This window comes from Callithrix jacchus, chromosome 3 (assembly GCF_049354715.1).
Source record: "Callithrix jacchus isolate 240 chromosome 3, calJac240_pri, whole genome shotgun sequence".
Taxonomy (NCBI): domain Eukaryota; kingdom Metazoa; phylum Chordata; class Mammalia; order Primates; family Cebidae; genus Callithrix; species Callithrix jacchus.
Window position 1 is genome coordinate 99064669 of NC_133504.1, and position 26730 is coordinate 99091398.

A 26730-nucleotide genomic window follows, 5' to 3' on the forward strand; every position below is an offset into this window, starting at 1 on the left:
CTGCTCTATTTTCCCAGCCTTTACTTTTGCTTCCACCCTTCCTTTCTACCTCTGTACTCTCTGCTCCAAGGTGCCCAGATAAGCCAGAGTCACTTCTACAGAGCCCCATAACTCTGTTCATGCCTTGGTTAAAGCCCTCACTTGTTTGCTCAATAGTTAGATTTATGTTTATCTTCTCCCAACACCGTGCCTGATGTAGTAGGTAAATCTTTGGGTGGTGAAGAAGGCTATTGGGTTAGAAAGTCAGGCTGTTTGGGGTGTTTTTGAACTTTGAGGATTAAAGCTGGTACCCAAGTTGTTTAAATCTTTTGGACTCTGTTTTCATGAGTTATGTGGCTATGGCCTTTAAGCAGAACAAATTGTCTTGGGGACGTTTTGATACATTAATGATTGGCTTCATGAATCCAGATCTTATTCCACTTCAAATAATGGAAAACCCTGCACGTGGGATTTCAACAGGCAGGTGTGTGTGTCTCCTGCAAGCAGCATGAAGGTTTTCAGCATAGAGCTGCTACTCCAGCTCATTGACTCTCTTGTGGACCCAGACTCTTTGTATCTTTCTGCTCCACTGTCCTTCCGGTACAGGCCTTCATCCTCAGGTTTGTACCTAATGGTTGCTAAAGGGTTGTTGTACTTATTGGGTCCATATTTGAGGCAAGAAGGAGAAAAAAAAGGAAAAAGTGAAGGGGCAAACGGCCTTTGCCCAGCGGGTCTTTGGCTTTCTATCAATAAAGGACACCATATCCAGAGATTTTATGGAACTGCAGCACTAGCTTGGAAAGCTAGAAATCTGGACTAGTTTAAGCTTAGTGTACTAGTTCTTGAACAAAATCGGGGTTCTGTTAATAAGAAGGAGAGCTGAATGTTGAAAAAATAATTCGTATTTGTTACAAAGACATTTTTAACACATTGATGCTATATTCTTTTTCAGATATGGCAGGGATATGGGAGTTCTTGCATGTTTTTGGCTTTGGGTTGGCCACCTCTAGTGAACGCAAGGTTTGGCAACCATTCCTCTGCTGTTGCCATGTTCTAGCTCCTGGTCTATGCAACCCTTGTTGGCTTAAGTCACGGAGAATTATCTGGTCTTTCTTGAGTCCATTGGGAATTACTCACTCTGGGGCATATAGGGAACATACTGTTCTTTGGTACATGCTGTCGTTCAAACATTTAGGAGCAAAATGTTTATTTTCATTGGGATCTTGACTGGGAATGTAGCAGAACTTTTAATTGTATGAGCCCTTCAAAATGAGGAGGCTCATTTCTGTGGGGTTGGCTATAAAGAGGAAATTTTGGTTGGTTAGGTTAGCCTGGGAGGTTGGCAGTTATCGTCTGTGTTAGGAATTCTCCAAATGAAGGCCTCCAAGAGCAGAGTGCAATAAGCTTGGGTGAGCAGGGCTCCATATTTTATAAGAGCCCCTGACACATGGGGATAAAGAGGATGGTGAAGATGCCTTTGGCTTCAGGAGAAGGGCTACATTCCTGACCCTGCTAAGGGGCTTTCTAAATCCCTGCAGTTGCCACAAGCTGCTGCCAACCCTGTGAGAGGAGAGGGGATAGGAGGGCCAGCACCAGCTGCCTCCCACCAGCAGGATGTGGTGAGTGCAGGCTTGGGTGCGGCTTGCAGCTGTTTTCATGCTCCTGCCACTTGTCAGACTGCAGCTGTCACTGACTCTCAGGATGGCAAGTCTTTTCTCTGGGGGGTCTAAAAGCAGTGCAAGTTTGCATAGGACATACAAATGACTGGGTCTAATATTTGGACCTCCTTTAAACTAAATGACCTTTCCCATAGTGCTGTTCTCTGCCCCTAAAAATCCATTTCCCTTTCTCTGGGTCTGGAAGCAGGACAGCCTCCACCCACAGGGTCACAGATGCATAGGCTTCCAGGGACTATGCAGTTTAGGTGAATGACCAGGTAGGGATCTAATCTAAAGGGGGCCTCAGCCACATGCTCCTTTCCTGAAATGTAGAGTCCCTGGTTGTCAAATCTCTTCATTTTAAAAGAAGAGCCAGAGAAAATCCATTTCTATGCAAAATCACTTAAATTTAAAATGTTTAAAACTACATTTTCTCCTTTCCTTCTTCCTTTAAAAAAAATACCATATGGACCAAACAAAACATGTGTGAGCCCCCAGTTTTCCATCCCTAGTCTATAGAGGAGGAAACGGGTTGGCCAGGTGATAGAATCGTCAAGAGTGTTTAATGATGACTCTTGTGGAAGAAGAGGCTCTCCACCCTTTCTCTTCCCTCTCCATGTGAGTGGTGCCTGGAGAGTGTTTATCAGCTTGGAAGAAATCAGAGTGGTGGTTCACAGGTTTGGTTAGAGGTGCAAATATGTTGCTAGCAGGTGATGGCGGTGCTTAGAGGCAGTTAGACTCCAATTAGCTAAACATCATGGGTACTTGTAGGTGTGCTCTATACCTCTTCTGGTACACTCTGGTCCCACTCAGATACACTTGATAATAGGGTGGTGGTAGATGTTGAGTATAAGTGATGTAATGCCTGGATGCCCAGGAGGAGGTGCTGTTGTGGGTTCCCTTGGGAGAGTGGGGTGAGCATGACTGAAGTAGAGTGTCCAAGAGGTGACGAAAAGTAAGGGTGCATCAGGAAGGGTTGCACAGAGCTGGGGCAGCTCTGCCACACTGAGATATTGATCAGGTTCCCTGAGGAAGTAAGGATTGGGCCTTCGATTTAGGATTAGGGGCAGATAACAAAGGGACTGACAGGTCACCCTAGCACCTGAAAACACAAACTTGCATTTAGGGTTTGTTTTTTAAAACTCAAAATATGTCTTAAATGTCTAGATGCAGAAAAAGGTTAAGTAAAATTATGGTTTTAGGTTAAGGTTAAGATAATTGTATCTTAATTATATTGTTAAGCTATAGAAGTAAAGAATATGGGAGTATGGTGGCTCATGCCTATAATTTCAGCACTTTGGAAGGATCACTTGAGTCCAGGAATTAAAGACTAGCCCGAGCAACAAAGCAAGACTTCAACTCTGGAACATTAAAACAAAAACAAAAAAAACGCTGTGGCATAGTGGGTGATGCCTGTGGTCCCAGCTTTTTAGAGGCTGAGGTGTATCGCTTGAACTCAGAAGGTTGCGACTGTGGTGAGCCAAGCTCGCATCACTGCACTCCAGCCTGGGCAAGACCCAGTCTCAAAGAAAACCACAAGGAACACAACAAAGTACAAAAAATATGCAGCCATTAAAAATGAGGTTTATACAAACTTCATTAGTTCTTAGTAATGTGAGAAATTCTTATTAAGTGGGGGAAAGAAAGGATATAGCTATGCATGGCACAATGCTTCCACCATGTAAAATACACACTGGGCAACTGCTATAGGAAAGCATCTGAAGCTTTGCATTAGAAGTTAGGCACAGGTGTAACAAAGCGTGCTTTCTATGAACTAACTGTCAGATCAGATTATAACACAAATGCGAGGCTGTTCTCTCATTAACAGGATATGAATTTTTGTCAGATGTTTTTTTCAGGTCAGTGAACATCTTGTTCTTGCTTGTAGTGGCTTAGGGGAAGTCACTGTATTTTAGAATCGTGATAGGGTAAGAAGAGGACAAGAAGTAGGTGAGGAGGAAGCAGAAGACTTGATAGTTATTACTTTGGGATATGGTGAAGCTAAATGGACACTCTGCTGTTACTTCCTCTAACTTCTGTTGGGCACTAGGGGATAAGGCTGTGTGGGTGAAAAGAGCAGAATATGATTCATTAACACTTCTACTTTTCTTACCTACGCAAAAAAGAAAGTCATGACAGGAGAAGCATGGTGGAGAGTAGGTTGCATTCTGGAAACTTAAAAAGGGAGGGTGGGGCAACAGAACTGACTACTGCTAGTTGACTTTAGTTGGAATTAGGAACTATTTTGGGTTCCTGCAAAGATGGGTCTGAAGTCAAAGCTCCTCTGGTTAATATTTCTTCACATTGTCTTAGAATTCTGTTCAATTACCCCTTCGTTCATAAGTGTTTTAGGTATCTGTCTGTTGTGCCTATGCTAGACATAAAGGAACTAAGCACAGAGATGTTGAGTATAACCTCCCTGAAATGAGGTGAAGGTCAGAGGTGCTGTCATAACTACTGTTATAGTAACAACTCTCAAATATCATTTTGAATAGATAATCTATTTTTTAAAAGACCTGTCATTACATTTAAATTATATGTACTGAAAGCCTGGGTTAAGACTTAAAATTTTTTAGTCTGAGCACAGTGACTCATGCCTATAATCCTAGCACTTTGGGAGGCTGAGGTGGGTGGATCACTTGAAGCCAGGAGTTTGAAACCAGCGTGGCCAATGTGGTGAAACCCTGTTAAATACAAAAACCCTGCTAAAAAAAATAAAAAACGACTGGGCATGTGGTGCATGCCTGTCATCTCAGCTACTTGGTTGGCTGAGGCACAAAAATCACTTGAATTTGGGAGGTGAAGGTTGCAGTGAGTGCCACTGCACTACAGCCTAGGCAACAGAGTAAGACTGTTTCAAAAAAAAAAAAAAAAAAAAACTTAAACAATTTTAAAGATAAAGTCTAATAAAGATCTTTAAAATGATATAATTTAAAAAAATTCAAAACCTGGAAACTAAGAAGCTTCAAAGTGTGACAGGATTAGGCTTTAGTTTCTTGACGAAGATTAAAAAAAAAATCTAGCTAGGTAATTTTTTAAAACAATCTTGAAACAGAATGTTCTCCATATATGTGCCCTTTGTAAGTGATCAGCACTAAACACTAAAGTCTACACCAGAGTGAATGGGGTTATCGCCATATATAATTAAGCAGATTAAAATAAGAGTGCTTACATGCCTACCAGCAAAACCATTGATCTCTGGGCCATGGACTAGTTCTGTAAATAATACTCTGCTTTTTCAGGTGGTAGTGGGTACCTAAGTCACTTGCCACCTGAGCCCTGACTAATGCCTTTGATAGCCTACTTGCTTCATTTTTACTCCCTGAAAGCTGTGTTGATAATGCTGGAGATTAGAGAAACCGTTAGAGCCACTTGTGAGAAGAGGGTGCTGTTCATAACATCACCCTGGTTTTTTTTTGTTTTTTATTTTTTTTGCAAAGTGGGAGCCTCTATATCTCTCTTTGGGCAAGTATGACAATACTAAGGGAACAAAGGTCAGAAAAACTGTAGGCAGCAGTACCTACCTGGCTTAAGTTTTGTTTGATAATTTGGTTCCAATGTATAAAAATGAATTGTCATCATATTAAGTTCCTGTCTAGTGATATTAATAGGAGACAGATGTGTATTGTCCATTTCAAAGTGTTGTTAGATAGAATCTCTGTGGCTACAGCTAAAAAACTCAATTTCATTAAAAGTTTTATTTTATTTTGAGATGGAGTCTTGCTCTGTTGTCCAGGCTGGAGTGCAGTGGCATGATCTTGGCGCTTTGTAACCTCTGCTTTCCAGGCTCAAGCAATTCTCCTGTCCCAGCCTCCCAAGTAGCTGGATTACTTAAGTATGCACACTGACGCTTGGCTAATTTTTGTATTTTTAGTAGAGACAGGGTTTCCTAACCATGTTGGCCAGGCTGGTCTTGAACTCCTGATCTCAAGTGATCTGCTCGCCTCAGTCTCCCAAAGTGTTGGGATGATAGGCATGAGCTTTTTTGTTTCCACATTATAAACTATTAATAGGCACACTATTTTCTGTTTGGGGTTGTTTTTTGAATCCTTTTAGTTGGGAATCCTGCAGCAGTGAGAGGGAGTATATAGTTTAGTCCCTAAGGTATCACAATTCTGTTCACCATCTTGATCGTCTAAAAGTTTCAATTGTCATGAAAATCCTAAGGGAAGTAGAGATTATTAAACTTGTCATATTGATGAGAAATTGGGCCCAAAGAATTTAAGTAACTTGGCTGCGGCCACACAGCCAATATGTAACAGACCCAGGATCTGACTACAGATTAGACAGTATCCAAAGACCATACTCTATGCCCTCTATCACCCTTTTAAAGTATACAACACTTTTAATCATACACACCTATAAAACATACTGTTAGGAAGCTACGTGGCATATATGTATTTGTATGTATGTATGTAGGCAAAGTTAGAGATCATACATGTAAAAAAAGACCTCAGTTTTCTTGGCTATAGCTATGAAGATTCATGCCAAATATTATTACATGCTTTTCAATAGACACTTGTCTGATACAAATGTTACAGTGGCTTTTAAGTTTACTGCTTCCAGTTAACAGCTGGATACAAAGGGTAATGCTCACCTAAGTAAATGTCTTAACATCTAGATATCCTCACCCGGTATGTTCAAGAGAATTATTAATAAGCCTCCTAATTATACCAAAGAGCATTTCTTTTTTGAATTCTTCACATGTAGCATCGTTCAGAACACTTCAGACTAAATGCTTGCACATGAGAATTGCATTCTATTCAAGAAATAATTTTAGAGGAAAAAGTGTTTTTCTATATCTCCATTCTTATCAGACAGTATGCTCAAAACATGTTTTTACCAAGGAAAACACTGGGTTATGGGCTAGTGTTTGCTTTGAGCACAATGAGGTTACGGTCTAGGTGAGTGGTTAGCATGACTCAAGTTGCTAACGGGGTTGGAAGGAAAGGGGTATTCTGGTGCATTGCACTCAGGCATCTTCTTTGCTTGAATTCCTGGCCTTTTCATCTATGGCTCAAAATGACAGTTAAGGCTTTGTTGTGCTATTCCTCCTATTGTCTCCCTAAGAATGTACTCTTAGTGGGTAGCAAACTAATTTAACAGTGCCCTCTACAACTACGATTAGGTGGCAGGAGATAGGGGATAGTACAGTCTATAGACTCTTCCATTCACTGCAATGGCACATCAGTGTACCATCTAATTTGGTGGCCCCTGTGATAAGGGGACAGGTCTCTCTGTAGAATGATTAGTAATTTGAACTGCACTTTATTTTGCTGGAGATGGGAGTTCCTAACATATTAGCAAATTGATGGCTGGCAGCTGGCCCAGATGGGTAACTTCTCTCACATCTATGATTTTAGGATGCTTTTGTTAAAATTTTTTCCCTAAAGTCAGACAAACTATCAAATCTCAAACTCTCTATCAGTCAGTCTATCTTTCTGGAATTAGTTCAGGCAGGCTGGAAACTTCATGGATATAGGATTCATTCATTCAGTCAATAAATATTTGTTGAGCATCAATAGGAATCCCTATTCTACGAGTAGGAAATATAGACAAAATATACAAACAAACCAAATGATGCCATTATAGCTTGATATACTATTTATTTATTAAGTTAATATATGAACAGTTATGCAACATTAGTCTTTCAAAGCCTATATTAAAATATAGTCCACTATCCAGCCCAGGAGAAAGACAACAAATAATATCATTCTTATAGTAGTAAGTGTAGCAGAACATTGGTCAAGATTCTTTACCTCCATTAGAATTTTTATTTTTTATTTTTATATTTCTCCATCAGGATTTTAACTTACTTGAATTATAGGTGTTTTAGATCCAAAAGTCCAACTTGGATTACCCACAGAGAAGTGTAGCATCTCCTGTTAAAGAGGAAGGAGCTCCTGTCACCTCCGTGGCAGCCCTTTCTACTGTCCTGCAGTCCTTCTATATTAAAGTCCATCTTGCCTCTTAGGGCAGTAGCAGTCAAATTTGGGTATGAGGAGAAAGGCAGGTGGGTCACAGGGAAGTTTTGATTAATTTACAAAGATTGTGTCTCAAAGCTCTAAAAACACATTTGGTGGTGGTAGTGGCAGTGAAAAGTATACTATATTTCACCATGGGGGGTCTTCTCATCTCTTGAATCTTGGCTTTCTCATAACCTTTAAAATTGCTGTGGTTCTCAGTGGGAAAGTGGAAGAGGGAAACTCTAACAGCAATTGGTATGAGGCTATCTGCAGAATGAACTGGACTGGCTACCATGGCTTTTATAACCTGCCCTCCTTTCTTTAGTCCAGAGAAACTTATTTCCTCATCCTTCCTTCTATGTCCTGCAAGTTTTAACATAAGATTTAAAAGGACTATGGAAGATAAAACTTCTCACTGTCTAGCTGAATAATGAAAATCAGCAAAAAAAAAAAAAAAAAAAAAATCCATTCTTAAATGAACTATATAGTCAATTTACTCAGTTGAAAACAAATGCCAAATGAGTTTACAGACAAGTGCTGGACAATGTTGATTAACTGGTAGAAGTAGTTCCTGGGTGAAACAGCATATGTATCAGAAACTAAAATACAGGCAAAATGCAAATGCTTTATAATAGGGATTGTAATAGCGATTCTTCAACCCCTTAGTTTCACACCGAAAACTACAAATGTCTTTCAATATTGGGCTATTGATGATAGTCAATTAAATATGAAATCAGAAACCTCAGAAAGCCTTGCCAAGTCTGTGGTGGCAGTTTCAATAGTCTACAAAGGAAAAAGGAGAAACCATAGGTTAAAGAGTAAGAGCACTGGAATTTTATTTAACTCTAGGTACCATCAATTTGACATTAGTAGGAAAGACTAATGAATAAGTAGCCATACAGCTTTTTTTGTTCACTGTGCTTCCCAAGCACCAAAAAATTGAGCTATTTTTCCTACTCAGTTTCCTCTTAAATAAGCTAGACAGATCCTGCTGCAATGTTTCTAGTTTACCAGTACATCATTATGTAGTTTACTGCATGTGTGGAGCAAGTCATTATGTAGTACCAAGTTTACGTCATCATAGGACTACAACATGCACATTCTACTTAATGTAGCTCAAGCAACAGGAATACAAGAGAACAGTTATGGGTGGAGACTTGCCTTTGACAAAGTCATGTTCACACTAACTATGGGTTTAGAAATCTTATTAGGCAAATACCTACAGCAGTTCTTCAACTGGTATTAGAACATTACATGCATGCACAAGTGGTATGGTAGAGAATGAAGTGGAAGAGGCAGCTGGATGGAGGACGGAGGGATGATGCCGTGTGTCGGGCAGTTCTCAGCTTTCCACAGTAAGTCTCTGCTCTGTGAGAGAGGCCTGCTGGGCAACACTTTTGTTCTCATGACTGCGAAGTTTGGATACAACATCTAGAAAGGCCAAATCCTGTACTTCCTTATGTAGAGATTCTGGAAGACAAAAAAATAACAGATATGATTCTGTTAGGTTATTTTGATATTATTATACAATGTATTCAAAACATATACCCAAGATGTTTATTTTGACAAGACTAAGCTATAAAACTAGGAACAATTCTGGAAAAAGACGTAGCAGTAGCCTAGCAATGTCTTTCTTAGGAATTTATTATAACTAAAAATGAAAAACTTTACTTTTTTAAGAAATTAAAAACGAATTTAAGAAACTTTTTTCAAGATGGGGCCTTGCTCTGTTGTCCAGGTTTGAGTACAGTGGCATGGTCACAGCTCACTGCAGCCTCAAACTCCTGGCCTCAAGAGATCCATCCAGCTCAGTCTCCCAAGTAGCTGAGATGACAGTCATGAGCCACTGCCCAGCTACTTGCCCAACTTTTAAAAAGAAAAATGAGATGTCAAGTTCTACAGTGTAAGACTGCTTACAATAATGAGTTATAATTAAACATAGCTCATTGTATGATCTCAAGGTTTGGTTACATATAACCCTATCACCATTTCAAATATGAAGTCCAATGACTTACCAAAAACCTTAGGATATGTTTCAGATTAATTTTGTGACAAAATTAATACTTCATATCCTTCAACAAATTTCTGTGACACTGGACTCCCTTTTTGATTTTTATACTCTTCTTCCTGACTTGCTTTCTCTATTTAGCTTCAATTATAAGAAAATATAGGATTCTTGTTAACACTCAGAACTGTTAGATGGGAAGAGTGAAGTCTAATAAGCTTAACATAATCAGTACTACTGAAACTGATGGGTTTATTTTGATAAGACTGACATAAACCAATGAACCAGTGTTTTTAGTACTATTAGAAAAATCCATCCTAAGATTCATATGTAATCTCAAGGGATCCTAAGTCTCCACAGCAATCTTGAAAAAGAAGAACGAAGCTGAAGTTCTCATGCTAACTTATTTTAAAACTTATTACAAAGCTACAATAATCAAAATAGTGTGGTATTGGTATAAAGAACTCCTACAACTTGGGCCAGGGGTAGTGGCTCACACCGGTAATCCCAGCACTCTGGAAAGCTGAGGCAGGCAGATCACCTGAGGTCAGGAGCTGGAGACCAGCCTGACCAACATGGAGAAACACCATCTCTACTAAAAATACAAAATTAGCCGGGTGTGGTGGCACATGCCTGTAATCCCAGCTACTTGGGAGGTTGAGGCAGAAGAAGAATTGCTTGAACCCGGGAGATGGAGGTTGCGGTGAGCCAAGATCATGCCATTGTACTACAACCTGGGCAACAAGAGCAAAACACCTCCTAAAAAAAAAAACTTCTTCAATTCTAAAAATGGACAAAGACTTGAATAGACATTTCTCCAAAGAAAATATACAAATGGCCCACAAACACAGAAAAGATTCCCATCATTAATCATTAAGGAAATACAAATAAAAAACACAGTAAGATGCCACCTCACACTCATTAGTTTGGCCATTATTAAAACACAGCAAACACTGGTGAGGATGTTAAGAAATTATAATTCATGTGTACTGTTGGTGAAAATGTACAGTGGTCCAGCCACTATGGAAAAGTGTATGACAGTATTTAATCAGTAAAAACAGTATTTAATTAAAAAATTAAACATTGAATGACATATGATCTAGTAATTCCACTTCTGAGTATATACCAAAAATAATTAAAACAGATACTCAGAGATATTTGTATACCAATGTTCACAGCAACAGCATTATTCACAAAAGCCAAAAGCCAGAAATGACCCAAATGTTCATGAATTGATGAATGGATAAACAAAATGTGATAAATACATATGATGAAAAATCATTCAGCTTTAAAAGGAAATGAAATTCTGACATGTGCTACAACACAGATGAGCCTTAAAGACCTAAGTGAAATAAGCTAGACACAAAAGGACAAAAGTTTATTATTAATATAAATATGTGGTGCCTAGAGTAGTCAAACTGATGGAGACATAAAATAAATGGTTATTGCCAGAGGCTGTGGGAGGGATAAAAATTACCCAGTTTAATGGCATTAGGGAGATTCACACTGCTGTGCAATCATCAGCATCCATCTCCAGATACAAAGAAGCAAATGGAAATTTTTATATTATAATTATAACTGAAATAAAAATAGGTTCAACATCACAACAGAGAGGACAAAGGAAATAATCTGAGAACTTCCAAGATAAAACAATAGAAATTACTCAGTCTGCATAACAAAGAGAAAATAATCTGGGAGTAAAAATGAAGAACAAAACCTCAGGGACCTACCTGTAGGACTATAATTAAAGATATCACATTAGTGTCATCAGAGGTCTGGAAAGCCCCCAATGGGGCTGAGAAGTACATGAAGAACTAACAGTCACAATGTCCCAAATTTAGAAAAAGACATAAACCTACCAATTTAAGAAGCTGAGCAAACTCAAACAGGATAAACCCAAAGAAGTTCACACCAAGACACATCATAGTTAAATTTCTGAATATTAAATGCAAAGAAAAAAGTTTTGAGAGGCAGAAATGACACCTTACCTACAAGGGAAAAAAACAAATAGGAACACAGTGGATTTCTCATCAGAAACCATGGAGGTTAGAAGAAAATGGCATGATAGTTTTCAAGTACAGAAAGAAAAGAACTGTGAACTCAGAATCCTATACCCATTTTCTCTTACTTGAGAACATCACTTCCCTTTCATTACAAATGAAAAAAGCATTTGGTAAAAATTTGTTGCTAGCAGACCTTAGCTAAAAGTATGGCTATTGGAAGTTCTCTAAACAGAAAGGGAATTATTATAACAAAATAAGAAATCAAAAAATGTGAGTAAATACACAGACTTCCCTTCTTTTCAAAGAGTTTTCTGAAATATGTTTGGTGGTTCAAAGAAAAGTTGTAACAGTGTCTAATGTGATTCTAAATATATGCAGAAGAAATATTTAAGAAAGATATATACATGAGAGTCTGAGTGTGATGGCTCACATCTGTAATTCCAGCACTTTGGGAGGCCAAGGTGGGGGGAATCACCTGAGGTCAGAAGTTCGAGACCAGCCTGGGGAACAGGTGAAACCCTGTTTCTACTAAAAATACAAAAATTATCCAGGTGTGGTGGCAGGCATCTGTAATCCTAGCTACTCAGGAAGCTGAGGCACAAGAATCGCTTGAACTTGGGAGGCAGAAGTTGCAGTGAACCAAGATTGTGTGACTGCATTCCAGCCTGGATGACAGAGAAAGATTCTTTCTCCAAAAAAAGAATTAAAAGATATACATGACGAAGAGTAAATGATGAAAAAATGTTCAAATAACTCATAGGAAGTCAGAAGTAAGAAATGGGACAAACAGAAAACAAAAATAAAATTGCAGACTTAAGCCACATCAGTCATCCTATTAAATGTAAATGGTCTAAATACACAAATTAAAAGGGACTGGTAGAGTGGATTAGAAAATGTGACACAACTATGTGTTGTATATAAGAAACTCACTACAAATATAATAATACAGCAGACTGAAACTAAAATAGTGGGAAAAGGTCATGTGAATATCATTCAAAATAAAGCAGGATGGCTTCTTGTAGTGGGACATGAAAGAAAATAGTAATAAAAAAAGCAGGAGTAGCTATGTTAAAGTCAGATAAAGTTGATGAAAGCAAAGAAAAATACCAGAGGGAGGGACATTATACAATGAAAGGGGTCAATCCCTCAAGAAAGCACAGCAATCCTCAAAATGTAGGTATCTAACAACAGAGCTGAAAATTATGTTAAGCAAAAATTGGCAGAAGTGAAAGGAGCAATAGGTAAATCTACAATTATAGCAGGAGACTTCAACACTCCTCCTCTTGACAACTAATAGAACAATTAGCTGGAAAACCAGCAAGAATATAGGAAATTCAACACCATTACCAACAGAATCAAAATACAGGTGTGTGCCACCACTCTTGGCTAATTTTTGTATTTTTGGTAGAGATGGGGTTTCAGCATGTTGGCCAGGATGGTACTGAACTCCTGGCTTCAAGGGATCTGCCCACGTCAGCCTCCCAAAGTGCTGGGATTACCTCCATGAGCCACCATGCCTGGCCCACTAAACAGATTGCTTAGTTAATATCATGGCATACAAAATCAGAACCTGTGCCTACTAAAAAATAACATTTTAGAGTTCATGAGACTTATTGATTTTGCAATACTGAATGTCTTCTATATTCGCTATGTGATACTTTCTATTGTAGTAAGAATCTTTTGGGAATATCTTCAGTGAAAAGTAATTCTATTATACAGTTGTGTGGCTAGAAAATACCAATGTAATGTATATTTCAAGACAACTAAAAGAGAAGATTTTCAATGTTATCACCATAAAGAAGTGGTTAAGTGTTTACAGTAATGGGAAAAAAGTAATCTTATAACCTCCATAAACTAATTTTTACTGGTTTTAAAACCTAAAGCCATCATTTACTATTACTCTATATTTAATATTTAATGGGAACTGTATACTACTTATGGACATCAAACGATAGAAGAAATACTTACCAGATCCCATAAGAGCACATATCAGGACCATAGAATTATATTTGATTTCAGGAGCACTTCTCTCATCTGCTAGCAGTCTGTGTAAAATCTGTACAAGTTTAGCACTTTCTAGATCTTTCTCAGCAGTGCCTACAAAATAAAACAATGTGTAAGTTATATCTACTGTGTATGAACCCAGTACCCTCAGCATAAACAGTTCTTCCTTTTCCAGAAACTGAGCATATGAAACCTTCCAAATGGAACTGATTAAAATAATAATGACGTAGATAAATAATATTAAATTCAGACCATGTGGAAAGAGTAAATAGAAGTAGATTTTAGTAGACATTTCAGGTGTTTAAGCTTAATATTTAATACTAACACATTTCTTTTAATATGAGACAGTTAAAACTTTTTATTATGGAAAATGTTAAACATATACAAAATCAGAACAGATGGTATAATAATATACATTATGTCCTTATCATCTTAAAGAATTATCATGGCCAATCTGTCTCATTCACCTACTCTCATCTCAAATTATTTTTGAGCAAATCTGATAAATCACATAATTTCCTCCACAAATGAAAGATAAGGACTCAATGCAATTTCAATCAAAATCCTAGCAAGATTTTCTGTAGAAAATAGACAAACTTATACTAAAACTTATAATGAAAGCCATAGGCCCTAAAATAGATAAAACCATCTTGATAAAGAAGAATAAAGTGTGAGGAATTCCTCTACCCAGTATTAAGGCTTATTCTATAACTCCAGTAATAAAGATAGCATGGTATTACTGGTGGTGACACAGACACTCATATCAAAGGCACTGAATAGAAGGCCACGAAACAGACTCACACATATATGATCAACTGACTTTGATGATGTTACAAAATCAATTCAGTGGAAGAAAGACAGCTTTTAAACAAAAGGTGCTGGTATAAGTAGACATCCATAGGACAAAGGAAATGAACCCTAACCTAAACCTCATACCCTATACCAATATTAACTCAAAATGGATTACAGACTTAAATGTAAAATATAGAACTATAAAACTTTTAGAATATATAAAGCATTCTCAAAACTTGATAGTAAAAAAAAAGAAAGAAAATGGGTAAAAGACAAAAATTGTCATTACACCAAAAAATATACAGTTGACCCTTGAACGATACAAGTTGGAACTGTGCGGGTCCACTTATACTTGGAATTTCTTCTCTTCTGCTATCCCTGAGAGAGCAAGACTAGCCCCTTCTGTTCTTCTCCTTCCTCAGCCCACTCAATGGGAAGACAAGGATAAAGTAGAAGATAATCCACTTCTACTTAATGAACAGTAAATATATTTTCTCTTCCCTATGATTTTCTTAATAACATTTTCTTTTCTCTGGCTTTATTATAAGAATATAGTATATAATATATAAAATATGTGTTCACTGATTATTATCAGTAAGGCTTCCAGTCAACAATAGACTATTCAAGGAGACAGATATCCTCTACACCTTGACTTGATCATTACACACTCTATGCACATAAAAAAATACTCGCATTAGTGTTTCCTCTTTCTGGAATCAAGTTGGAGGATCTATTTGTCCCAGTGTGAGAATTATGGATATAAGTCATCAGTGGGAATTAAGAGGCTATCAGTTAACAGTGTTTACCCAAATGGCTTTGAATTGGATAGGACATCCCTACTAAGTGTAAAGTCCTTTGTGTAAAGCAGCCTTAGGCCTTAACAACAGGACATGTGACTCTGTTACACGATCCCTGACTGTCTTGGGTTAGCTCCTAAGCCATCTAGTTTATGCTATTCATAAACTAGATGCCTATGAATTAGCTTCTCATGAAGAATTCTGCTCATTAGAAATGCTATGTTAGGGTTGGGCATGGTGGATCACATCTGTAATCCCAGAAATTTGGATGGATCACTTGAGGTCAGGAGTTCAAGATCAGCCTGGACAACATGGTGAAACCCTGTCTCCACCAAAAAATATAAAAATTAGCCAGGTGTGGTGGTGCGTGCCTGTAATCCCAGCTGCTCAGGAGGCTGAGGCACAAGAATTGCTTGAACCCCGGTGGCAGAGGATGCAGTGAGCTGAGATTGCGCCATTGCACTCCAGCCTGGGCAACAGAGCAAGACTCCTTCTCAGAAAAAACGAAGAAAGAAATGCTATGTTAGATCGAAACTAATTGAATTATTTAGCCTCTGCTTTGGGGGAGTTCTGAATGTAAAACATGCAGGAGTAAGGCAATGCTACCAAGCCACAGAAATCACAGTGATCGAGATGCAGAAGGAGAACAGCAAGAATTAGCAGTAGAACCAGCAGAGATGGAAGAGAAAATCTGGGTCTCTGGGAGAGTAGCAGACTTCTCATGTGCTGTCGAATTCTAAATATTGTTTGGTTTCTCTGTGAAGCCGGCTGAAAATGTTTTCTCTATTCTCTAAGTGGCTGTAACTTAAGGCACTATTTAAAAGTTAAACTTACCTTAATGCATTGCCCTAAAAACGTTACCAAAAACACAACCAAAGGGGACAGCTGTAACAACCTAGATAGAATGGTTTTCCATAGATTCAGAGAATGGTACAGACACACTAGCAAAATGCTTTCAGTCAAGTTATGTTTGACTTCAACTCCATTTCTATGCTTCCTTTCATCCAAGATAAAAATAGAAGAAAATAAGTTTGTCACTGGAGTACTTACCCAATTCTAAAGCTGCTATTAATGCCAAAGCAACAAGGGCTTCATTCTGCATTATTACATGTTCACTAGTTGCCATGGTAACTAGATGCTTGATGCCACCACTCTGCACAATGGTTTTAATTACATCCTACAATAAATAAATATCACAGAATTATAAACTTTAATTTTAAACATAAAGAACATGCATTAAAATCAGTCAACTCATTGTTGAGTGGTTTTGCGACAGTGTCCTGTATGAATCATTTTATTTAATCGCAGTTTTTTTTTCACCACAGAAGGAAAGGAAAAAGCTTTTAGCTTTAAATAAATTTATCAAAAGATGACAACTTAAATTGCCTAAGTAGAAAAGACCACTGTAGTTCATATTAGAAAACAGGAGGTTTAGAAGCTACCAAAGCCAAATAAGTAAAAGTACCATTACCTCAAATGTTGACCTACCTTAGGACTGACAAACAAAAATACAACTTAGAATTTTAAAAAGTTCTCAGCTGGGCATGATGACTCAGGACTTACTCCCAGTGCTTTGGAAGGTTAAAGGAGGATCGCTTGAGACCAGCCTGGCAACATAGCAAGACCCCACCTCTACCAAAATTAAAAAAATTAGCCAAGCATGGTGGCACACATCTACAGTCCCAGCTACTCAGGGTGCTGAGGTGGAAGACTGTTTGAGCCAGGGAGCTCAAGCCTGCAGTGAGCTATAATCACACCAGGCTGCACTCCAGCCTGGGCAACAACAGAGTGAGACCCTGCCTGTTAAAAAAAAAGTTATTTTTAAAGTTTCACGATAGGACCAGGTAGTTGTTCTGGAGATGTTCCAGGTAAAGCTTTTATATAAAAAAATTATTAAGTACTTCTTACCCCTTGATTTGATCTTATAAATTTAAAAACTGAATTACTTGCAAAAAGACTGAGCAGAACTTAAAATTCTCCACCTGCCTTCATTTCTCATGGTGCTTAGAGCTCTGTCTTCTCTCCATGGCAGAGGAGGCAGCAAGCTCTGGCTTCAATAAATCCTACTGACTGAGCAAATAATAATTTGCTCTCTTATCTCAGTAATATCATCAATGTCATTGAAATGATGTAAGTATATATCTCATAGTTTTTTGTAATAATTACAGTTATTACACAAAAAACCATACTATCTTGCAATAGTAAGATGAAAAAAAAAACAATGTTCACCTTTATTTCTAGTACTTATTTTGGTCCTCATTCCACTGAGGGTTCTGTTGTCTTAGAACTCTTGCACTAAATCTGATTTAGTGGGAGATCTCAATTATAGAATATTTTAAAAGTAATTTTCTCTGCTACTTTCACTATTTTTAATAATTTGAATTAAGGTCTGGATATTTTAAAAAACAGCCTCTGAGTCAGCTTCAATGATATATGTTGTAGTTAAAAATATTAGGGTTTCCTTTATGCTTCCATTTCATAACCATTATTTGAGGAAACTATTTTTCCACAGTATCTTTGCTTCGAGCCCAAACTTGTTTAGTGATCAAACATGCTAAATCAATAGAGTCCAAGAACTAAGTTTTTATGGTAACTGTGTTCTGGCATCTAATACATCTTTTCCTATCAATCTGTTTTAGAAAGGTTTTTCTAATCTCCCTAATTTACTGTTTACTCAGCAAAAGTTTACTTGAAATTGATATAGAATTCTTAGTAAAAAAAATTGCATAAAAATCACAAAAGAGCTTGAGTAAAGAAGACCACAAGACATGAACAGATACATATGCAATCATTTAAGGAAGAACCTTAAACTATCATTTTGTCCTCTGTTTCCAATCACCCTTAAAAGATAAGTGAAGCAGAAGGAAGAGTAGGGAATGAACTAAGGAAATGTGTACATCAGAAATGAATAGTGCCCTCTCTTTGGCCCAGGCATAGCTTCTTTTCATCTTACTTTTCCAGAACATTCACCTGAGTATTTCCTTTTTAAAATTCCTGCCCTCTCGCCAACTAATTCAGCAAATGTTTATTGAATAGCTATTCTATGGAATCACTTTGCCTTATAGAATATGGGATAAAAAATAGATAAAACACTGTATTTGTCACATGTGACCGAATAATATTGACGGCAACCCTTTATGGAGCAATAACTATATGCTGGACATTGTACTGAGTAGCTTATAGATATTAGCAAATTTTTATCCTGCAGAAAATCCTATTAGCTAGATATTATCTCCAGGTCATACAGATGAAGGAACTGAAGCTCAGATTAAGTCATTAAAGTTGCCCAAGTTCAGATAATCAGTAAGTGGTAAAGCCATGGCTCAAACCCAGGCAGTTTGGCTGATAACTGGGTCTTTGTTCTTAAAAACTCTGGAGATGCTTTATAAAGTTTGAAACAATGTTTTATTTTATAGTTATATATACAAAGCTAAATTTTGGTTTATATAAAACCAAGGCAAATTATCCATGCTAACAATTTCACCTATTTAGCATTTAGTGTTTGCCCTTGATTAGTGTAATCAACCCAGCTTAAGACTGTTGAAAACTATCCGTTGATCACAATGGAATATTTTCAGATAGGCTTGGATTTGAGATAATTTATAAGATTGCAGGTTGGTATAGCCATTGAGGTGGGGAGCCACTTAAAAAAAATTTTCTTTTTCAGATTGTATCATCAAAGCCTTTTCAGTATGGGATTTAAATAAATATTTGTTGGGTAGGTGAGCAAATGACTAAATACATTTGTTTAAACAAGTTTTTAGCCTGGTAACTGATGAAGAATGCGCTACTCTTAAAGGGTAAAGAAAAGTGCTGGCTTTGATAGGGAGTTTTTATATTCCTGGTATAAAGGCAACCTATATTTCGCTTTACATTTTTGATGTCTATAATTGGAAGATCCAGCTAGTTGGTCAGCAGTCCTAGACTAGGGCACCCTTTCAAAGAAAGGTGTGACTTGACCTAATAGCATCAGCACAGGAATACACTGCAAAGGGCTGAGATGACTAAGCAGCATGAAACCTTGTGAGTCAGTGCAAACTTTTGGAGGGTTGAACTCTAAGACAGAATTCAGGGAGGGGTATGATCTTCAAAGTTTAAGAACAACACAAGGAGAGAGCTGTGATTCACACAGCTGGCAAAGGATCCATAGGAATGTAATAAATTTGAAACTGGGGTTTAACTATTTTAAAAACTTATTCCAGAACAGCATTTTCCAAAGTATGTCCAATGTAATACAGATGCCACCTTCAAAAAGGATCCACGATCAAACAGTTTTGGACTCAGTGGATTTAAATAAAGTTAAAGAGGTTTCTTTAGAATGTATTAATGTATGCTGTGAATCTCAACGGCAAAGAAAAAAGGATTTATTATTTCCATAACTAATCTACCTGTGCAATTCTTTCTTTGTGGAAGATTTCTTGGAATTATAATCTGATGAAACAAACTTGAAGAGCTGCTGCTTAAAAGCAATGATATCTACTATATTGTTGGTTAAGTTCGAAAATAAATTAACAGCTCTGACCTGGAACTCATGCAATTAACACACTTTATAATTCTGATCATTAAAGTGCAAGAATCAAGGCTTCTTTGCTGCTTAGCAGCAGTATGCTCTCAATTGTAGGAAAGATATGTCAAGGTATTGAATTACAATGCTAGAGTTATAATATAACTATCAAGTTGCAATCCTATATAATTTCAAGTTGCTTTCTGCTACACATACCCCCACCCACCTTTCCCTAAAAAGGTACTATGCCGTAGTTCTCATCTTTCAAAGAACCTGCATGGTGATGGGTATCTGAACTCTTCTTTTGGGGTATGGGGGAGAAGTGGGAGGTTACATGAGGGAAAGGGGAATCTGTAATAAAATTCACAGAAGAGCCTCAAAATCTTCAAGTTTGTTTAATATTATAAAAAGCATTTATAATATTTATAAAATTTTAAAAATTTTATATTTATATATTTATAAAATTTTTAAAATTTTATATTTATAAAAATTTTAAATTTATAAAATATTTATAAAAATACTATAAAGCATTTAAATAGTTCTGGCTCCTAAATTCAGATGTTTCTAAGAAGCTGGGATGCATCTTCCTGTGGACATATTTTTGTGTCCATGAATGGTTTGGTTATATAATTCTGTTAGTTGATACTGAGGATACTAGATTAATCAAGGTTTCCACTAGCCTTACTACCATATGTAACAGGAATTTATCTGAGAGTTCCAAATTCAGATGTCAGGATCATGTTTGTAAATTAGTTAATATAATTATGGTCTGCCAAAACTCTAAACCAAGCTTGTCCAACCTTTGGCCCAGGATGGTTTTGAATGTGGCCCAACACAAATTTGTAACTTTCTTACAAGATTATGACATTTTTTTGTCATTAAAAATTTTTTTTGCATAGGTTTTTGGGGAACAGGTGGTGTTTGGTTACATAAGTTATTTAAGTGGTGATTTGTGAGATTTTGGTGCACCCATCACCCAAGCAGTATACACTGCACCCTATTTGTAGTCTTTTATCCCTCACCCCCTTTTCACTCTTTACCCTTGAGTCCCCAAAGTCCGTTGTGGAATTCTTATGTATTTGCATCCTCATGGCTTAGCTCCCACTTATAAGTGAGAACATACGATGTTTGGTTTTCTATTCCTGAGTTACTTCACTTAGAATAATAGTCTCCAATCTTATCCAGGTTGCTGTGAATGCCATTAATTCATTACTTTTTATGGCTCAGTAGCATTCCTTTATTATATATATATAACAGTTTCTTTCTCCACTTGTTGATTGATGGGCATTGGGTTGGCTCCACATTTTCGTAATTGTAAACTGTGCTGCTATAAACACGTGTGCAGGCATCTTTTTTGTGTAATGACTTCTTTTCCTCTGGGTAGATACCCAGTAGTGGAATTGCCGGATCAAATGCTAAATTTACTTTTGGTTCTTCAAGGACCCTCCACACTGTTTTCCATAGTGATTGTATTAGTTTACATTCCCATCAGCAGTGTAGAACTGTTCCCTATTCACTATATCCATGCCAACATCTATTATTTTTTGATTATGGCCATTCTTTCAGGAGTAAGGTGGTATGGCATTGTGGTTTTGATTTGCATTTCCCTGATTGTTAGTGATGCTGAGCGTTTTTTCATATGTTGGCCATTTGTATATCTTCATTTGAGAATTGTCTGTTCAAGTCCTTAGCCCACTTCTTGATGGGATTGTTAGTTTTTATCTTGCTAATTTGTTTGAGTTTATTGTAAATTCTGGATATTAGTCCCATGTCAGATGTATAGATTGTGAAGATTTTCTCCACTCTGTTGGTTTTCTGTTTACTCTGCTGACTGTTCCTTTTGTTATGAAAAGCTCTTTAGTTTAATTAAGTCCCAGCTATTTATCTTTGTTTTTATTGCATTTGCTTTGAGTTCTTGGTCATGAAATCCTCACCTAAGCAAATGTCTAGAAGGGTTTTTTTTCCCCAGTGTTATCTTCTAGAATTTTTAGTTTCAGGTCATAGATTTAAGTTCTTGATCCATCTTGAGTTAATTTTTTTTTTTTTTTTTGTATACGTTGAGAAATGAGGCTAGAGTTTCATTCTTCAATGCCAATTATCATAGCATCGTTTGTTGAACAGGGTGTGAACAGGGTGTCCTTTCCTCACTTTGTTTTTGTTTGCTTTGTCAAAGATCAGTTGGCTGTTAAGTATTTGGGTTTACTACTCAGTTCTTTATTTGGTTTGACTGGTTTATGTGCCTATTTTTATACCACTACCATGCTCTTTTGGTGACTATAGCCTTATCGTATAGTTTGAAATCAGTTAATGTGATGCCTCCAGATTTGTTCTTTTTGTTTAGTCTTGCCTTGGCTATGTGGGCTTTTTGGTTCCATATGAATTTTAGAACTGTTATTTCTAGTTATATGGAGAATGATAGTATTATTTTAATGGGAATTGCATTGAATTTGTAGATTGCCTTTGGCAGTATGGTCATTTTCACAATATTCATTCTACCCATCCATGAGCATGGGATGTGTTTTCATTTGTGTCATCCATGATTTCTTTCAGCAGTGTTTTGCAGTTTTCTTTGTAAAACTATATCTCCATGGTTAGGAATATTCCTAAGTATTTTATTTATTTATTTATTTTGCAGCTATTGTAAATGGGGTGAGTTCTTGATTTGACTCTCAGCTTAGTTGCTCTAGGTGTACAGGATAGCTACTGATTTGTGTACATTAATTTTGTATCTGGAAACTTTGCTGAATTTTTTCAGTTCTGGGAGCTTTTTGGAAGAGTCTTTAGGGTTTTCTATATACAATCATATCAGCAAATAGCGACAGTTTGACTTCCTCTTTACTGATTTAGATGATCTTCATTTCTTTCTCTTGTCTGATTTCTCTGGTTAGCATTTCCAGTACTATGTCGAATAGAAGTGGTGAGAGTGGGCATTCTTATTTTGTTCTAGTTCTCAGAGGGAATGCTTTCAACTTTTTCCCATTCAGTTTTATGTTGGCTGTGAGTCTGTAATAGATGGCTTTTATTACATTGAGGTATGCCCCTTGTATGCTGATTTTGCTGAGTTTTAATTATAAAGAGATGCTGGACTTTGTGGAATGATTTTTCTGTGTCTATTGAGGTGATTGTGTGATTTTTGTTTTCAATTCTGTTTATGTGGTGTATTACATTTATTGGCTTGCATATGTTAAACCATCCCTGCATCCCTGTTACGAAATCCACTTGATCATGGAGAGTTATCTTTTTGATATGTTGTTGGGTTTGGTTAGCTAGTATTTTGTTAAGGAGTTTTGCATTTACGTTAATCAAGGATATTGTTTTCTTTTTTCATTATGTCCTTTCCTGGTTTTGGTATTAGGGTGCTACTGGCTTCATAGAATGATTCAGGGATAATTCCCTCTTTATCTTTTGCAATAGTGTCAACAGGATTGGTACCAATTCTTCTTTGAATGTCTGGTAGAATTCAGCTATGAATGGTCTGGTGCTGAACTTTTTTTGTTGTTGGTAATTTTTAAATTACTATTTCAATCTTGCTGCTTGTTACTGGTTTCAGGGTATCTAATTCTTCCTGATGTAAGCTAGCAAGGTTGTATCTCTCCAGGAATTCATCCATCATCTCCTCTAGGTTTTCTAGTTTTTGCGTGTAAAGGTGTTCATAGTAGACTTGAATTATCTTTTCTATTTCTGTGGTGTCAGTTGTTATTATCCCCATTTCTTTCCTAATTGAGCTTATGTGAATTTTCTCTCTTCTTTTCTTGGTTATGGTCTATCAATCTTATTTATCTTTTCGAAGAATCAGCTTTTTGTTTCAGTTATCTTTTTATTGTCTTTTTTGTTTCAATTTTATTTAGTTTTGCTCTGATCTTGGTTATTTCCTTTCTTCTGCTGGGTATGGGTTTGATTTGTTCTTGTTTCTCTCGTTCCTTGAGGTGTGACCTTAGACTGCCTATTTGTGAGCTCTCTGACTTTTTGATGTAGGCATTTCAGGCTATAAACTTTCCTCTTAGCAATGCCTTTGGTGTATCCCAGAGGTTTTGATAGGTTGTATCATTTACTGTTCAGTTTGAAGAATTTTTAAATTTCCATCTTCATTGTTGACCCAATGATCATTCAGGAGCAGGTTATTTAATGTCCATGTATTTGCATGGTTTTTAAGGTTCTTTTTGGAGTTGACTTCCAGTTCTATTCCACTGTGGTCTGAGTATTTGATAAAATTTCAATTTTCATAAATTTATCGAGGCTTGTTTTGTGGCCTATTATATGGTCTATCTTGGAGAAAGTTCCATTTGCTAATGAATAGAATGTATATTCTGTGGTGGTTGGGTAGAATGTTCTGTAAATATCTGTTAAGTCCATTTGTTCCAGGGTATAGTTTAAATCCATTGTTTCTTTGTTGACTTTCTGTCTTGATAACCTGTTTAATGCTGTCAGTGGAGTGAAGTCCCCCACTATTATTGTGTAACTGTCTATCTCATTTCTTAGGTCTAATTTGGGAGCTCCAGTGTTTGGTGCATGTATATTTAGGATTGTGATATTTTCCTGTTGAATGAGGCCTTTTATTATTATATAATGTCCTTCTTTGTCTTTTTGAACCGCTGCTGCTTTAAATTTTGTTTTGTCTGACACAAGAATAGTACTCCTGCTCACTTTTGGTGTCCATTTGCATGGAATGTCTTTTTCCACCACTCTACCTTAAATTTATGTGAGTCCTTATGTGTTGGGTGAGTCTCTTAAAGGCAGCAGATGGTTGGTGAATTCTTATCTATCCTGCAATTCTGTTTCTTTCAGTGGAGGGTTTAGGCCATTTACATTCAATGTTAGTATTGAGATGTGAGGTACCATTCCATTCATCATGGTATCTGTTGCCTGTATACCTTTTTTTTTTTTTTTTAATTATGTTTTTGTTTCGTAGGTCCTGAGAGATTTATGTTTTAAAGAGGTTCTGTTTTGATGTGTTTCTGGGATTTGTTTCAAGATTTAGGGCTCCTTTTAGCAGTTCTTGTAATGCGGGCTTGGTAGAGGTGAATTCTCTCAGCATTTCTCTGAAAAAGACTGTATCTTTCCTTCAATTATGAAGGTTAGTTTCACTGGATACAAATTTCTTGGTTGATAAATTGTTTTCTTTAAGGAGATTGAAGATAAGGCCCTAATCCTTTCTAGGTTGTAGGGGTTCTGCTGAGAAATCTGCTGTTAAGTTGATAGGTTTTCCTTTATAGTTTACCTTGTGCTTTTGCCTCACAGCTCTTAAGATTCTTTCCTTAGTCTTAACTTTAGATAACCTGATGACAATATGCCTCGGCAATGATTTTTTTTTGCAATGCATTTCCCAGGTCTTCTTTGAGCTTCTTGTATTTGGATGTCCAGGTCTCTAGCAAGGCCAGGGAAGTTTTCCTTGATTACTCTCCCAAATACGTTTTCCAAAATTTTGTTGTTGTTTTTGTGTTGTTGGAGATGGGAGTCTTGGGAGTCTTGCTCTGTCACCCAGGCTGGAGTGCAGGGGTGCAATCTTGGCTCACTGCAACCTTTAACTCCTGGGTTCAAGTGAGTCTCCTGCCTCAGCCTCCCTAGTAGCTGGGGTTATAGGCACATGCTACTGTGGCTGGCTAATTTTTGTATTTTTAGTAGAGATGGGGTTTTACCATGTTGGCCAGGCTGGTCTGGAACTCCTGATTACAAGTGATCCACCTGCCCTGGCCTCCCAAAGTGCTGGGATTACAGGCAAGAGCTACTGTACCTGGCCTGTTTTCTAAACTTTTAGATTTCTGTTCTTCTTCAAATGCCTCAGGTGTTTGAGATTTTTTTTTTTTTTAAGCCCATCGGCTATTGTTAGTGTTAGTGTATTTTATGTGTGGTATGGCCCAAGACAATTCTTTTTCCAGTGTGGCCCAGGGAAATCCAAATGATTGTACATCCCTGAAAACCACTGGTGGAGATTTTCTTGGAGTAGAGCAAAAAGATTAAGGATAATGACTCAAAGAGCATGAGAGAGTTTAGGGAGTGTTAGCTGCACCTCTTCCTATTATGTTTTATTTTGATGAATGGCATGATAGGCCAGTCTGGTGGTAAGCCCAAAACTTGGAATTATCTCTAAAACCACCTCCTCCTTTAATCTACTGTTGAATCTATCAATTCTACCACCTATGGCTTTCTCAAGTCTGTCTCTTCTTTTCCATCCTCATGCTACTAGTTGAATAAACCATAGAAATTTGTGTCAAAAATGGCTGAATATCAGCAATTTCAAATTGCTCAACTCAAAACCTTAATTCAGTCCTTTATCATCTCTCATGTCTATTTTTGCAATAACTGTTTTTTCTACCCCCATTAAACCCTAGATACATCTTTCAAAATGAAAACCAAATAATGGCACCTTGCTGCTTAAAACACTTTAAGTGCTCCCAAATTCTGTAAAGAATCAAATTCACATATCTTAACTTGGTATACAATTCACTCAATTCACAGTTTTCAACCTCTCTGGCCACTGTCTCTCTCCAAACTCTATGTTCCAGCAATACTGATTTATTTGCAGTTTCCTTCTAAAATTATGTTGTTTTACATCTCTGTGCTTTTGTACATCCTGTTGTCTTTCCCTGAAAAGGCCCTTTCCTCCATTCTCTTTTCCTTCTTCTCCTGAGAGATTTCTAGTTAACCTCTAAAATAGCACTCCTTCTGTGACACCATCCCAGAGCACCCAGTGTGTTAGTCTTTCTTTCCTCTGCTACAACCAAATAGCATTTGTAGCTTTAATGCTGTACTGTAGCTGTTTCTGTCAGTCCCCTCAATAGACAGTTAATTCCTTTACAGAAACACTATCTTGTAGTATTTATACTGCAATAACTCAAATATTAACTGTTAAACAAAAAAATGGGCCTGAGAGAGCAGTTATGATGGAGAAGGGGTAAAAGGGGTACCAAGGAGGCCATTTTGTTATCCTCTCTTGATAACATCCATCTTGCCAACATACTACTTGGTCCTGTATCAATGAAAATGTATGAACTTTTAGGGTGGTCTGGGTGAGACAGGCAATA

At 37.2% G+C, this 26730-nt stretch overlaps 1 protein-coding gene across 11 annotated transcripts in view; it reads right to left on the minus strand.

The window, feature by feature from the left end:
• Window positions 1–7226: 7226 nt before the first annotated feature.
• Window positions 7227–26730, minus strand: part of RAP1GDS1 (Rap1 GTPase-GDP dissociation stimulator 1) — a 210267-nt gene continuing 190763 nt past the window's right edge. For all 11 annotated transcript variants that reach the window (XM_078366782.1, XM_008992945.5, XM_035293279.3 and 8 more), the window contains 3 exons: window positions 16255–16381; window positions 13580–13708; window positions 7227–9073 (listed from right to left, as the gene is read on the minus strand). In XM_078366782.1, the coding sequence (XP_078222908.1) occupies window positions 8946–9073; window positions 13580–13708; window positions 16255–16381 (384 nt within the window). In that variant the 3' untranslated portion in view covers window positions 7227–8945. The remainder of the gene's footprint in view (window positions 9074–13579; window positions 13709–16254; window positions 16382–26730) is intronic.